Source organism: Gymnoscopelus braueri (genome assembly GCF_963280865.1).
Source record: "Gymnoscopelus braueri genome assembly, chromosome: 2".
Lineage (NCBI taxonomy): Eukaryota > Metazoa > Chordata > Actinopteri > Myctophiformes > Myctophidae > Gymnoscopelus > Gymnoscopelus braueri.
The window spans coordinates 55,170,673-55,183,228 of NC_137604.1; the positions used below are offsets into that span (position 1 = coordinate 55,170,673).

A 12,556-nucleotide genomic window follows, 5' to 3' on the forward strand; every position below is an offset into this window, starting at 1 on the left:
ATAGGATTTTATTTCGTCATGCGTCCCTCTAGCCAATCAAAGGCATTGGTGTCAACATATTGACACGTGTCACGTGGAGCTTGACCAATGTTAGCTTGGCTAGGAGGGAGGTGAACACACAGCGGGACGAAGCGAAAACATACTCTCTGCCTCCGGCGGAGACAATAATAGTAAACTTTATTTGTATAGCACCTTTCATGACATGAAATGCAGCTCAAAGTGCTTTACAGATATCCAAATATAGTATATTTGGATGCTAATACTTTTGTGCTTTGACTTGAGTACAAAAGTAAAAACTTCTTCCACCACTGGTGGGTTGTAAGACCTGTTGTTATTAATTAAGTCATAATACGTGAAAATTCAGCAGGCAAAGAGATTTGGTGTAGAGGTGGAAAAAGGAGAGGACCAAGTACAGACCTCTGAGGTACCCCGATCAGCAAAGTGTTTAAGAGGTAACAATGACTTTTGATATTTGTGTTCAAAGTAAGAAATACAGCTTTGAAATTAGGCATGATGACTGTGCACAGCAATGACCAAATGAGGTTTTATTTGGGTTCCCTTTATATGACAAGGCAAACAAAATAACAGGAAAGATCATTGTTAACAGGTTTGAGAGAGCAGATAAGAGATGCTAACGGGTAGGCTTAGGGTTACTACAGAAGTATGTAATATGATATTCATGTTTTAGTATACTTGCTTGTTATAACTGTATTCTGTATGGTATGTTCTTTAAAAATAGACATTTCATATACAAATCAACAACAAATAATAAAACATAATATTAATGATCACATATGTATAGTATAGTATGGATGGATTACTTTACTCTTCTAGCTGATTACAACTTTATAATGGTTATGAGATAAAAGAAGCCCACTCATACTGAAAGACCATTAAATCATTCTTGGCACACCATCTACTTTTTTGTTTTTCATTCTTGCTTGCAAGGTGTCTCTATCAGAATCAGAATCAACTTTATTGACACGTCACAGGTTTACAGGCGTAAACAGGTGAAATGAGTTTTTCACTGATAGCTGCTCACTGGCAATCTGCAAAGAAGTCCCACCGAGGACGAGGCCTCCGCCGGCTTAGCTTGAAATATCTCCTGTTTGAAACAAAACATAATGAGTTATTATTAATTTGTCAGCATATAATCTTTCCCATATTTCTATCTCTGATAACTGTTCTGAAAAGATGCACAGTTTACACAGATTTCTATTGATAAGCAGACAGACATCTTGGGTGCCATCTGAGTGATTGCAAAGAAAGAAATGGCAAATAAATTAAAGTTTGGGTGAACAACAAAGGGTGGTTTATCCTTTGCACATTTTGTGGTTTTAATTATATAAGTTTGCTCTAAGACTCTACTGTCAATGCATGGCATGCATTCTATGCTTAGTAACATAATGTGGACTCTGTGCTACAAAGTGTTAAGGTATTGTACTTACAGCCAGGCACGAGACTTCACAAAGCAGGCAATATCATCACTGATGTCATCGTCAGTGAAGGCTACAGGGGTGGGGGGAAAAAACAGGCTTAAATATGCAAACCTAAACCTGCTACCAATTTAAAGCACTTCTGACAATGAAAATGAATCTTTTAAAATCATGCAATGCATTATTCAGAATGATTTCCACAGATCGAACCGTTTAAGACAAAGGTTTAGAGGGGCCTGTAGACTCACCACTGCAGTCTGTTTGGCAGATGTTCCGGGACCGCCTGTAGCCTGAGTTACAGTAGACAGCATCGTTCAGTTGGAAAACTCCATAGAAACCAATGGACCAGCGTCTGGGCCTGCGCCTTACCCAGGGTCTTAGTACCTTACGTCTGGATCCACTTCGCCTTATCGACCTCTTCTTCCTGCTACCACCTTCCTCTGTGTTTTCCTCACTCACATCATCCTCATCATCATAATCCTCTTCATCATCACCAGCCTCATCCTCCTCTGCATCATCACCACCACCGTCCTCTTCTTCATCATCAACACCACCATCCTCCTCTACCTCGCTATCATCATTCTGTTCATCAGGAGCACCGTCGTCCTCTTCATCACTACCGGCATTCTCCTCTACCTCACTATCATCATTCTCTTCATCAGGAGCGCCGTCCTCTTCATCACTACCGGCTCGTCTGGGCTGAAGTTGAGTGGTTTGTGGTCCGACAGTCGGACTTGTTTCGACCACTACGGTTGGTGGTCTTGTTCCTGTGACTGCGGGTGGCGTTGGGTTAGGCCGGTTTGTTCCTGTGACTGCGGGTGGCGTTGGGTCAGGCTGGTCGGTTGTTGGGCGGACGCCGGGTGGTCTAGTTCCTGTGACTGCGGGTGGCGTTGGGTTAGGATGGTTGGTTGTTGGGCGGACGGGTGGTGGTCTTGTCCCTGTGACTGCAGGTGGCGTTGGGTTTGGCCTTGTGGTTGCTGGTAGGGTAGTCGTGGTTGTTGGTAGGGTAGTCGTGGTTGCTGGTAGGGTAGTCGTGGTTGTTGGTAGGGTAGTCGTGGTTGTTGGTAGGGTAGTCGAGGTTGTTGGTGGTAGGGTAGTCGTGGTTGTTGGTAGGGTAGTCGTGGTTGTTGGTAGTGTAGTCGTGGTTGTTGGTAGTGTAGTCGTGGTTGTTGGTGGTAGGGTAGTCGTGGTTGTTGGTGGTAGGGTAGTCGTGGTTGTTGGTGGTAGGGTAGTCGTGGTTGTTGCTAGGGTAGTCATGGTTGTTGGTGGTAGGGTAGTCGTGGTTGTTGGTGGTAGGGTAGTCGTGGTTGTTGGTGGTAGGGTAGTCGTGGTTGTTGGTAGGGTAGTCGTGGTTGTTGCCACTGTTGTTGTTGTTGTTGGCTTCTTTTGAGGTCTGCGTTTGCCAAATACTCTCACACGGCTAGTATATAAACGTCTGTGGCTTCTCCACTCCACTTCAGTGATAACTGTACCAAGCCATCCAGAATCAAAGACGGTAGGAAGGGGGGAACACGAAGCAGGAAAGACAAAATACATTATAAAATCGTTACATCTTTATATATGATCACATTATTTAAGCGTTAATTAAGCATTAATTAAGCATTAATTAAGCATGAATTCCTTGTAATTCATGTATTAATTACAAGGAATTAATGCTTAATTAATGCTTAATTAACGCTTAATTAACGCTAAATTAACACTTAAATCGTGTATTAAGTAACTTTGCTTAACTAATGATTAACTAATGCTGTTAATTAATGATGAATTACAAGGAATTCATGTTAAATTAATGCTTAATTAATGCTTAATTAACGCTTAATTAATGCTTAAATAATGTATTAAGTAATCATAAATTAAGCGTTAATTTCGGGTACCTTATGAGCAAGTGTTACCATATACGGTAGTACTGTATATTCTCAATACTGAATGAAGTGGTTGATAGAATTTCCTAATCATCTAAAACTCTAATGAATAATGACCAATATATTTTATCCAACACAAAACATCAGGAGGTGCTTATTCATTTACCAGAGCTCATAACTTAACCTAATTTGTAGGTTAACTTCACTTTTCCTGCCTACGTATGTCCAGCTATTCCAGAGAGTTGAGCTGGTGACTTTCAGTATTATGTCAAACACACCACCATAAGATCTCACCTCTAGCCAAAACGTAGTTCTTTAGCCGATTCAGTCTACCACGTAGAACAATTGCATCTCCAAGTTCTTCCTTTAGCTCACACCTGGAGACCCTCCGTCCCTCAGACAGGCTGGGAACTAGGACCACTACGGCCAACACCACCAGTAGCTGCAGCTTCATGTTGGCTACAAGTTCTCTGGAGAAAGTGAAAAGATATAATTGTCCATAACCATCAGTGGTGGAAAAAGTACTCACATTTTTTACTTAAAAACCAACTGATCGATCAATCAAGCGATCGATCAATCAATTAATCAATCAATCAATCTTTCCCCTGATAGTTTTACTTTAGTTTTCTTGCTGCAGTATCCACCATGTTCCTTTCTATGAGTTCAAGGTCCATTTTCAATGAGATTAGTTGAAACAGTTTTATTTTACGGTATTGTTGTTCTTCACTATTTTACTTAGTACTTTGAAATTGCACAAATGTATTCATTACTGATTATATTTCTCTGTATATCTCTTCTACCCCCCAAACACAAGGCACTCAATTTACACACACAATTTTTTTTGCACTCAAACGACCACGATGGGAAAAAGCTTAAGGGCTTTTTTTGTGTTTTATCTTTTGACAGATATAGACAAATGTATTGTCATGTTTTTTTGTCAATAAAGCAATGAAACAATCAAAATAATAATATATATGTATATACTGTGTGTATATATATATATATATATATATATATATATATATATATATATATATATATATATATATATATGTGTGTGTGTGTATATGCATATATATAATTTTGTTTTCAAACACACACACACACGCACCCAATTGTACCATAAAAAAAAGAATATGGACTTCACCATCCTTAATACGAAACCTTACCTCTTGTAGAGCTAATCCCTCTGTGTGTAGGGTGATTGGAATTGCTTTCTTGTCTCTTAATAATACCTCCAACAACTTTTATCCTGAACATCAAGATCCTCCCACAGGGCCCTACCTATAAGGTTTTCTCTTTTGTTCTTTTTCCTTCCTGGAACATTACGCTCAATACACACAATGTGAAATATGTGAGTCCATCTCTGACTGTTGTTTGTGTTTGCTGTGTCATACCACGGTCATACGTGTGTGTGTGTGTGTGTGTGTGTGTGTGTGTGTGTGTGTGTGTGTGTGTGTGTGTGTGTGTGTGTGTGTGTGTGTGTGTGTGTGTGTGTGTGTGTGTGTGTGTGTGTGTGTGTTTGCATTACTAACCAAATGTCTCCACGAGTATAGTATACAAGAAATTGAAATTGTGAGCACCATTTCTCTGGTCCTCACAAGAAAAAAATAAGTTGTTTTATGGTTTAAAAAAATATTTTTAGAGATATGTTTCCGACGACAAAAAGATTCAGGTTGTGGTATAGGTTTAGGATAACATTTTTAGAAGTTAGGTTTAGGGATTAGAGATAGAGTTATGCCTGATTTATACTTAATTGCAAGCTGGTGTTGTGCACTGAAAAATAGCCGATCTACAAGCTCACAACACATATCAAGCGCAAGGCATTGTGAGCTTGTAGATCTGGTATTTTTCGACTCTAGGCTTACGGCATAAAATTGTCAACCTACATTTTTATGTCCTCACAAGTATAGTTATACAAACCTGTGTGTGTGTGTGTGTGTGTGTGTGTGTGTGTGTGTGTGTGTGTGTGTGTGTGTGTGTGTGTGTGTGTGTGTATATATATATATATATATATATAAATACTAACCAAGTCAAGTGTCTGTGATCAGGATGTACGTTCAAAACGATTGTGCAACCACTTAACCGCTTAAAGCCTAAACTTCATTGGCTGGGGTCCAAAGCCCGACTTTATTTATATAGCACCTTTCATGACATAAATGCAGCTCAAAGTGCTTTACAGAGCAAAAAAAACATTTTTTTCTATAAAATACACAATAGAAACAGTGGCAAAAAACAATGGCATACAAATAATGGCTAAAGCAATACATAACAGGCAGTGAGGGGCAGTGAGCAAAACTATACAGACTATAACAACACAGAGATTTAGAAGAGCAGAGGGTGCCTTTCTTATGTGTAATGGGAGTTTATTCCAAGCCGTCGGACCGTAGAAGCAGAATGCTGCTTCGCCGTGTTCGACATTTCAGGCCGTAGAAGCAGAATGCTACTTCGCCTGTTCGACATTTCAGGCCGTAGAAGCAGAATGCTGCTTCGCCTGTTCGACATTTCAGGCACTTCGAGTAGGCCAGCACTAGAAGACCTGAGGGGGCGGTTTGGAACGTATCTAGGGAGGAGGTCATAGAGGTAGGAGGGGGCCAGACCATTGAGAGCTTTATAAACAAGTAAAATAATTTTTAAATCAATCCTAAAAACAACCGGGAGCCAATGTAGTGATGCTAAAACTGGAGTAATATGTTCTCTCATCTTGGCACCATCCTTCTTTTTCCTGTAAAACACTTTTGTTTTATCTCTTAAATGTTTTCTGCAAAGCACTTTGAGCTGCATTGCATGAAAGGTGCAATACTTATGATGATGATGATGATGATGATGATGATGATGATGATGATGATGATGATGACATGCCCAGAATAGCATCGCTAGTTCCATGTTAGGTTAAGTTATTATGGGGGGGCTCTAGGTACATGCTGAGACAAATGTTTATCACCTTTTAATTCCCCTGAAAACAAATCCTTTGACATGGGGGGTGTCTGTCTGTCGATTCGATCACCCTGAGTGAGTTCCTTGTTTGGCAGTGTTTAGGGGAAACCACAGTACAGACCAGACTGGTTTATTTTCCTGTTTTTGCAATGTCATCTTGCAAAAAACATTTTAGCCCTGCATGATGAACCTCTTTATTATTCATTATGTAAGTGCTTTATAAATAGAAATGTTGTTGTTGTTATTCTATGCCCTACACATTATCATTATAGGCCTACATCCATTTAGACTTAACAGTCAAAAGCCCACTTTTCCACGTATAGTGACAATAACACATATAACACATGTATAACATTCAGAACATTCTTCTAACAATCTCTCATAACAATATGATCTTTCACGCCTCGCTTTCTTTACAACATCTCTGTTTTGAGCACACGATTTTACTTTTTCCACTGCTCCAAATCAATAAAATAGAATTAACCACTTAAGCCCTATTCAAAAATGTTCAACAATAGGAAATATACAAGCTCACGAGTTGTGAGCTTGTATATCTGCTATTTTTGAGTTTTTCAAGAGTTTGGGACACCAGGTATAGGTTAAACAAATGACGCTACAGACAAGTGTCTATCTGTCCACAAGACTAGAATATAACGCTCACCATAGAAGCAGGGCACTCAGAAGGACAAGTGAATTAACAACATTTTGGCAAAAAGTCTAGCAAGGCGAGCTCATTGCTGCTGACATTTTGACCAATCGTTTTACCCCAACTAAGCACTAAAGCAAAACATACCCACCCCGCCGTTCATTACCTGTTGAGTACAGCGTTGATTTTGACAGCAAATTTTCATTCAGTTTTTGTCTAGTTTTAGTCAACTAAATATCATAAGATTATAGTCGACTAAATGTACATTTGATTTAGTTGACTAAAATGCATTTTGGAGGTGCCTTGATTGCGTCGTAATGGCTAATTTTACAAAAAAAAAATTACTAAAGTTTGTATCCCACAATTTTGTAACCCATTTTTTTCACTCAGTGCCAATTTTGTGGCTGATTTTACACTTGGTTGCATGCTGAAAATAGCCGATCTACAAGCTCACAATGCGTCGCAACACGACGCGTTGTGAGCTTGTAGATTTGCTATTTTCAGAGAGCAACTCCTGATAAAATGACTTGTCTTTTAGTTCTACTGGATCTCTTCTCCACTCGTCCCTCACCAACATTTTAGTCTAGTTTTTAGTTGACGAAATTGTCAATATATTTAGTCTTAGTTTTAGTCTTCAGAGCTTAGTTTTTATTTCGTTTTTATTTCGTTTTCGTCAGTCAAAAAAGGTTGTCGACGATCATTTTTCGTCATGGCTTTAGTCGACGAAATCAACACTGGTTGAGTAACCTAGGGCCTATAAAGAGCATGGCTGATGAGGGATTTCCCAGCAGGCCTCATGGGAATGTCTTTGTTATATTGATGTGTTACTGTGCTGTTACTTGCCATGGGGATCTATGTGTTGTGATTAATATCACTGATTTATGTTCATTTTTAACCATTTATTTTTCATTTATTTGGAAAAACAGGGTTTCTTTCAGTCTTTGAGACCGTATCTGCATGTCCAGCCCTCCATGGATATTCCACGATGGCCTCAATAGAAGCTGACACAGAGTCCATGCTACAATAGCTACAGTACTACCGGTGTGGAGAACCGGGGAACTCTGCGTTAAACAGGTGGACAGTACAAGAACATCTTCCCAGCTAATGCTGATAGGATGAGCTATGCCAGAGGCTCGACTTACAGTATACCAGTGGCCGGTGGTGTAAAGTAACTAAGTACTGTACTTAAGTACAGTTTTGGGGTATTTTTACTCTACTGGAGTATTTCCAATTTTCAATAATTTTACTTCTACTCCACTAGATCTCAGAGGCAAATACTCCACTACAATTATTTGAAAACTTTAGTTACTAGTTACTTTGTAGATTTTGATTATTATTACAAAACATACAATACTCCACTTCAGCCCTATATACATTTTGGCCATTTGAAAATCTTTTGAAAATAGCAGATCTACAAGCTCACAATGCGTCGCGATGTGACACATTGTGAGCTTGTAGATCTGCTATTTTCAAAAAATATATATACATTTGAAAACTTAATAATGAGTATACTTTTACTTTCGTTCTTTAAGTATATTTTGATACCAGTACTTTTGTACTTTTACTCAAGTAAAATTTGATTACGCAGACTTTTACTTGTAACAGAGTATTTCTACATTGCAGTATTGACACTTTTACTTAAGTAAGAAATGTGAGTACTTTTTTCCACCACTGCACTATACTAGTATGGTTACTAGAAGGCACCATACTTTGTGCCATTTACATCAAACAAGGGTTATAGCAATTCCAGGGCATGCTGTTTGGCCTATGCAACTCCCCCGCCACATTCAAGCAGCTAATGGAGAAGGTCCTCGTTGGGGACCCTTGTAATAGCTGTGTGGTCTACCGTGACCACCTCCTCACTAATGCAGCAGATTTCAAGGAGGCCCGGGCCAGTCTGCCCCCTTCAGTCCAGGATGGTGTCAGTCTGACTCAGCAGCTGGGCGTAAACCAGGCCCATGTAAGTTCTTTGGTATATCCGAGTTGATTTCAACTCTTGTTTTTAGTGTTGTATTGCTTTTAATTCTTTCTTATTTGCTTACCTGATTTTTTTGCTACGCGGCCCTCACATCTAGAGTTCAGGCTGCTACGCGGCCCTCACATCTAGAGTTCAGGCTGCTATGCAGCCCTCACAGCTAGAGTTCAGGCTGCTACGCGGCCCTCACATCTAGAGTTCAGGCTGCTATGCAGCCCTCACAGCTAGAGTTCAGGCTGCTACGCGGCCCTCACATCTAGAGTTCAGGCTGCTATGCAGCCCTCACAGCTAGAGTTCAGGCTGCTACGCGGCCCTCACATCTAGAGTTCAGGCTGCTACGCGGCCCTCACATCTAGAGTTCAGGCTGCTATGCAGCCCTCACAGCTAGAGTTCAGGCTGCTACGCGGCCCTCACATCTAGAGTTCAGGCTGCTACGCGGCCCTCACACCTATGTCCGTCCCACCCACCGGCCGGCCGGCCAGCCCTCCCTTAAGCCAATTTTAATATGGGATAAAGTTTTATTTTCTCCGACTTTGAGTACTTAGAAAAGCACTATATAAATTCCAGGTATTATTATTATTATTATTATTATTATTATGATAACACTCCTGTCCTTGTTACTTTTAGACAATGCATCATCCTTCTTCTATAAAGTATGAACAAATGTAAAGTTTTACATTACTGCCTGAATGCACCTGCAGTATAGTGACTGAATGTTGGACATTTGAAAACTTGTTTTTCAAATGTTGCTTCTTTGTGCTGAAATTGGTCAATGGTGATGGGGAAAAGAGCTGTCGCTGTTTCCTTGAACAATAGAACAGGTTTTCCCCTGTTCCATCCCATCCACAGAGGTTAGTTCATTAAGCTGATCTGCATCCACGATGAAACAAGTTGGATTGGTTTTCTTTCTTTCTTTCCGTCTAACATCTAACATTCCTTGGCTCCAGTCCAGTTTTCTTAAAACCATGTTTTTATTCATACATGTCATTGTCTATTCACACCGAAAAAAACTGGTCATTTACTGTTTATCATTGATGTCATCAAGAGGTAGAGTAATAAAGCAAATATGAGGAAGAGAAGTATAATTAGAGTACAATGTGCACATCATTTTATTCCAAAGGTGAGATACACCCACAACTAGATTACATACACACTGTGTCTGTGTCTGTGTCTGTGTCTGTGTCTGTGTCTGTGTCTGTGTCTGTGTCTGTGTCTGTGTCTGTGTCTGTGTCTGTGTCCCCTGTTTTCAGTTCATGTCTGCATGCTTGAAAATGAATGAATATACAGTATACTGCATTGAGAATATTAAATTGAGCTGCAAAACCAACCAACTAACCGGTTTCTGATGTATTTCTGGTAGAAGGCAATAAAAACCCAACACTCAAAAATAATAAACAATAATAAAATAAAAAATATATATATATTTTTTTTTTTGGAACTGAAAAACGGGAGGGATTGTACCCTGACGTGACGTCACGTCAGGGTGCAAATCAGTTTGGCCTGTTTTGAGACCAATTTACAGAAAACCCCAGATTTGCTGTGAAAGCCTGAGTGTTCAAACTGGGGTATTTTTGGGGATAGAAGAGAGGTAGGGGAGACCAAAAACACACAAAAAAGAAGAAAAAGTTAAAATTCATCGTGTTATCCCTTTAAAAAAGGAAATGTACCTGTACCTGTAAACTAGGTCAAAGCCATCGTGTATCGTTTGGATTAAATCAAATCCGGTTCCGATTAAGATTCTGCTTATCGATTCCGGTTCTTACAGATTCCCCATTTCGGTTCCATAAAGGTGAAAAGAAGGGGAAAATGTTTAAAATGTTTAGAAAAATATAATACTTAAAATAAATAAATACTTAATTTTGTCAAGTGTTATCTTAAGTAAATAACTGTATATATTAGTAGTACCTGAGTTAGAGCCAATGCTGAAACCTTTTGTCCTACATGTACATGGTGTTTAAATGAACACTACTTTTACATCAATAATTGTTGAAAACTTGAAATATAATGAGCTAGAACCCCCCCACCTCCCAAAAGAAAATATCGTTTGGGGGTACAAAATCATGGGATAAAAAATAAATTAAAAAAATACCCAGAGGGTCCGCCCCCCCCACCCCCCCCCCCTAGGGGTCCCTGGAGACCCTGGGGTCTCCAGGCCGTGACCTACAGACATGGCGAAGGAAAACTGTAAAGCCACAGCCACGCATGCAAGATGAACACAAACACTCTGACATTAAGCTTCACACAACAAACATCAGCAGCACACACAACATTCACCACAATGACAAACAAATTACGTCCGCGCAAAAATAAGCGAGGACTCGCTTATTTTGGGGTTCAAAAATCGTGGGAAATTTCCAAAAAAGTGTTTAATTTTTTTTAAATAATTTTACTCCCAGTCTTGGGACCCCCGCGAAACATCGCGGACCCCCGTGAAACATTGCAGACTCCATCGGCTGTTTTTTTTTTTTCATGAAGAATGATCGTTTTTCCCCTTCAGCCAATTGCAGTGCATTTTTGCCACCTCCGCGACTAATGTGACGCAGCGGGACTTTTGAGATGGCCATGCCCAAAATAGGTTGCCTTATTCGGATACATGCGTGTGACTGCCCGCCCCTGCCGGTTCTCTGAATTTTTATTTTTAAATAGGCTCTGTCATGATTAATTGACCACATATATGAAGTGAAACAACTAAATTCTATCCAAACGATATCTTATAAGTAAATTCCGTGCCTCAAAGAAGAAGTTTGAGAGCTTTATGAAGTTCTAAAACAGCGGAGAAAAGTGCGGAGAAAACTGCCCACAGAAACAATGGCTGCCGTTCGTGTTTGGTCGGCTGCACTGAGGCTGCACTCGGATCCATTCGGGCTCACTCGAACTCGCCACCTGATTGGCCAACTTTTGCTGTCAATCACAGAACGATGAGCGACGACGCTGATAGGCTCGTCGGGTTTACCAGGCTAGGTTGTTGGTAGGATGTGTAACATAGCCGTTTGAGCATGCGCAGTAGGGGTGTGCCGATATATCGTCCCGCGATATATCGCGATACGTTTTCGTGACGATATGTATCGTTTTGAGAAAAAAAAAATCGTTAAAAAAAAAAAAAAAAAAAAAAAATTTTTTTTTTTTTTTTTTTTTTTTTACAAAATAATCAGGCATGCAAACAGCCCCGAGGTGAAAAGGGTGACAACATGTTGTTTTTTTTTCGGGTCAGGTGTCCCACTATTGCCCTATTTGGATTCAAAACGGCTATTGTAGCTGAAAAGCTACAAGTTCGCATATCTGAATAATGCAAAAACAGAATTATTTGTTTGCATTTGCTTTTTTTCTCCCCCATATATTTTTCATAATAAAAAAAGTGCGTATCGTATCGTATCGAAATCGTATCGAAGTTGTGAGCCAAATATCGTATCGTATCGTTTGGTGAAATTAGTGTATCGGCACACCCCTAATGCGCAGTGCTGAGGTTGGGTTGCCATGTCCAGGTGTTGTAAGCGTGAAGTGGGTGTAATTGGTTAGAGAAAGTGCGTCGACGCATGCGCAGTGCGCAGCTTTGTGTTTTTTCATGAAGCTGGTTGCTTGTTGCTCGCGCACAATCTGGCAACAGCGGTGAAAGACGAAGTCAAACCAGTGAAAGACGAAGTCAAACCAGTTACCTCTCGTGCAATCCGCCTGCATGCCAATTGTAAGTATAGATAGTAAC

The 12,556-nt window shown here is 40.0% G+C and overlaps 1 protein-coding gene across 1 annotated transcript; it reads right to left on the bottom strand.

Annotated features, from left to right (window-relative positions):
- Positions 1-530: 530 nt before the first annotated feature.
- On the bottom strand, positions 531-4,598 carry LOC308101347 (uncharacterized protein). Its single transcript, XM_080450771.1, has 5 exons — positions 4,468-4,598; positions 3,593-3,768; positions 1,685-2,902; positions 1,449-1,509; positions 531-1,105 (listed from the first exon to the last, which is right to left on the bottom strand). The coding sequence occupies exons 2-5, from the start codon at positions 3,750-3,752 to the stop codon at positions 1,039-1,041; spliced, it is 1,506 nt and encodes a 501-aa protein (XP_080306897.1). The 5' UTR covers positions 3,753-3,768; positions 4,468-4,598; the 3' UTR covers positions 531-1,038.
- Positions 4,599-12,556: the final 7,958 nt, after the last annotated feature.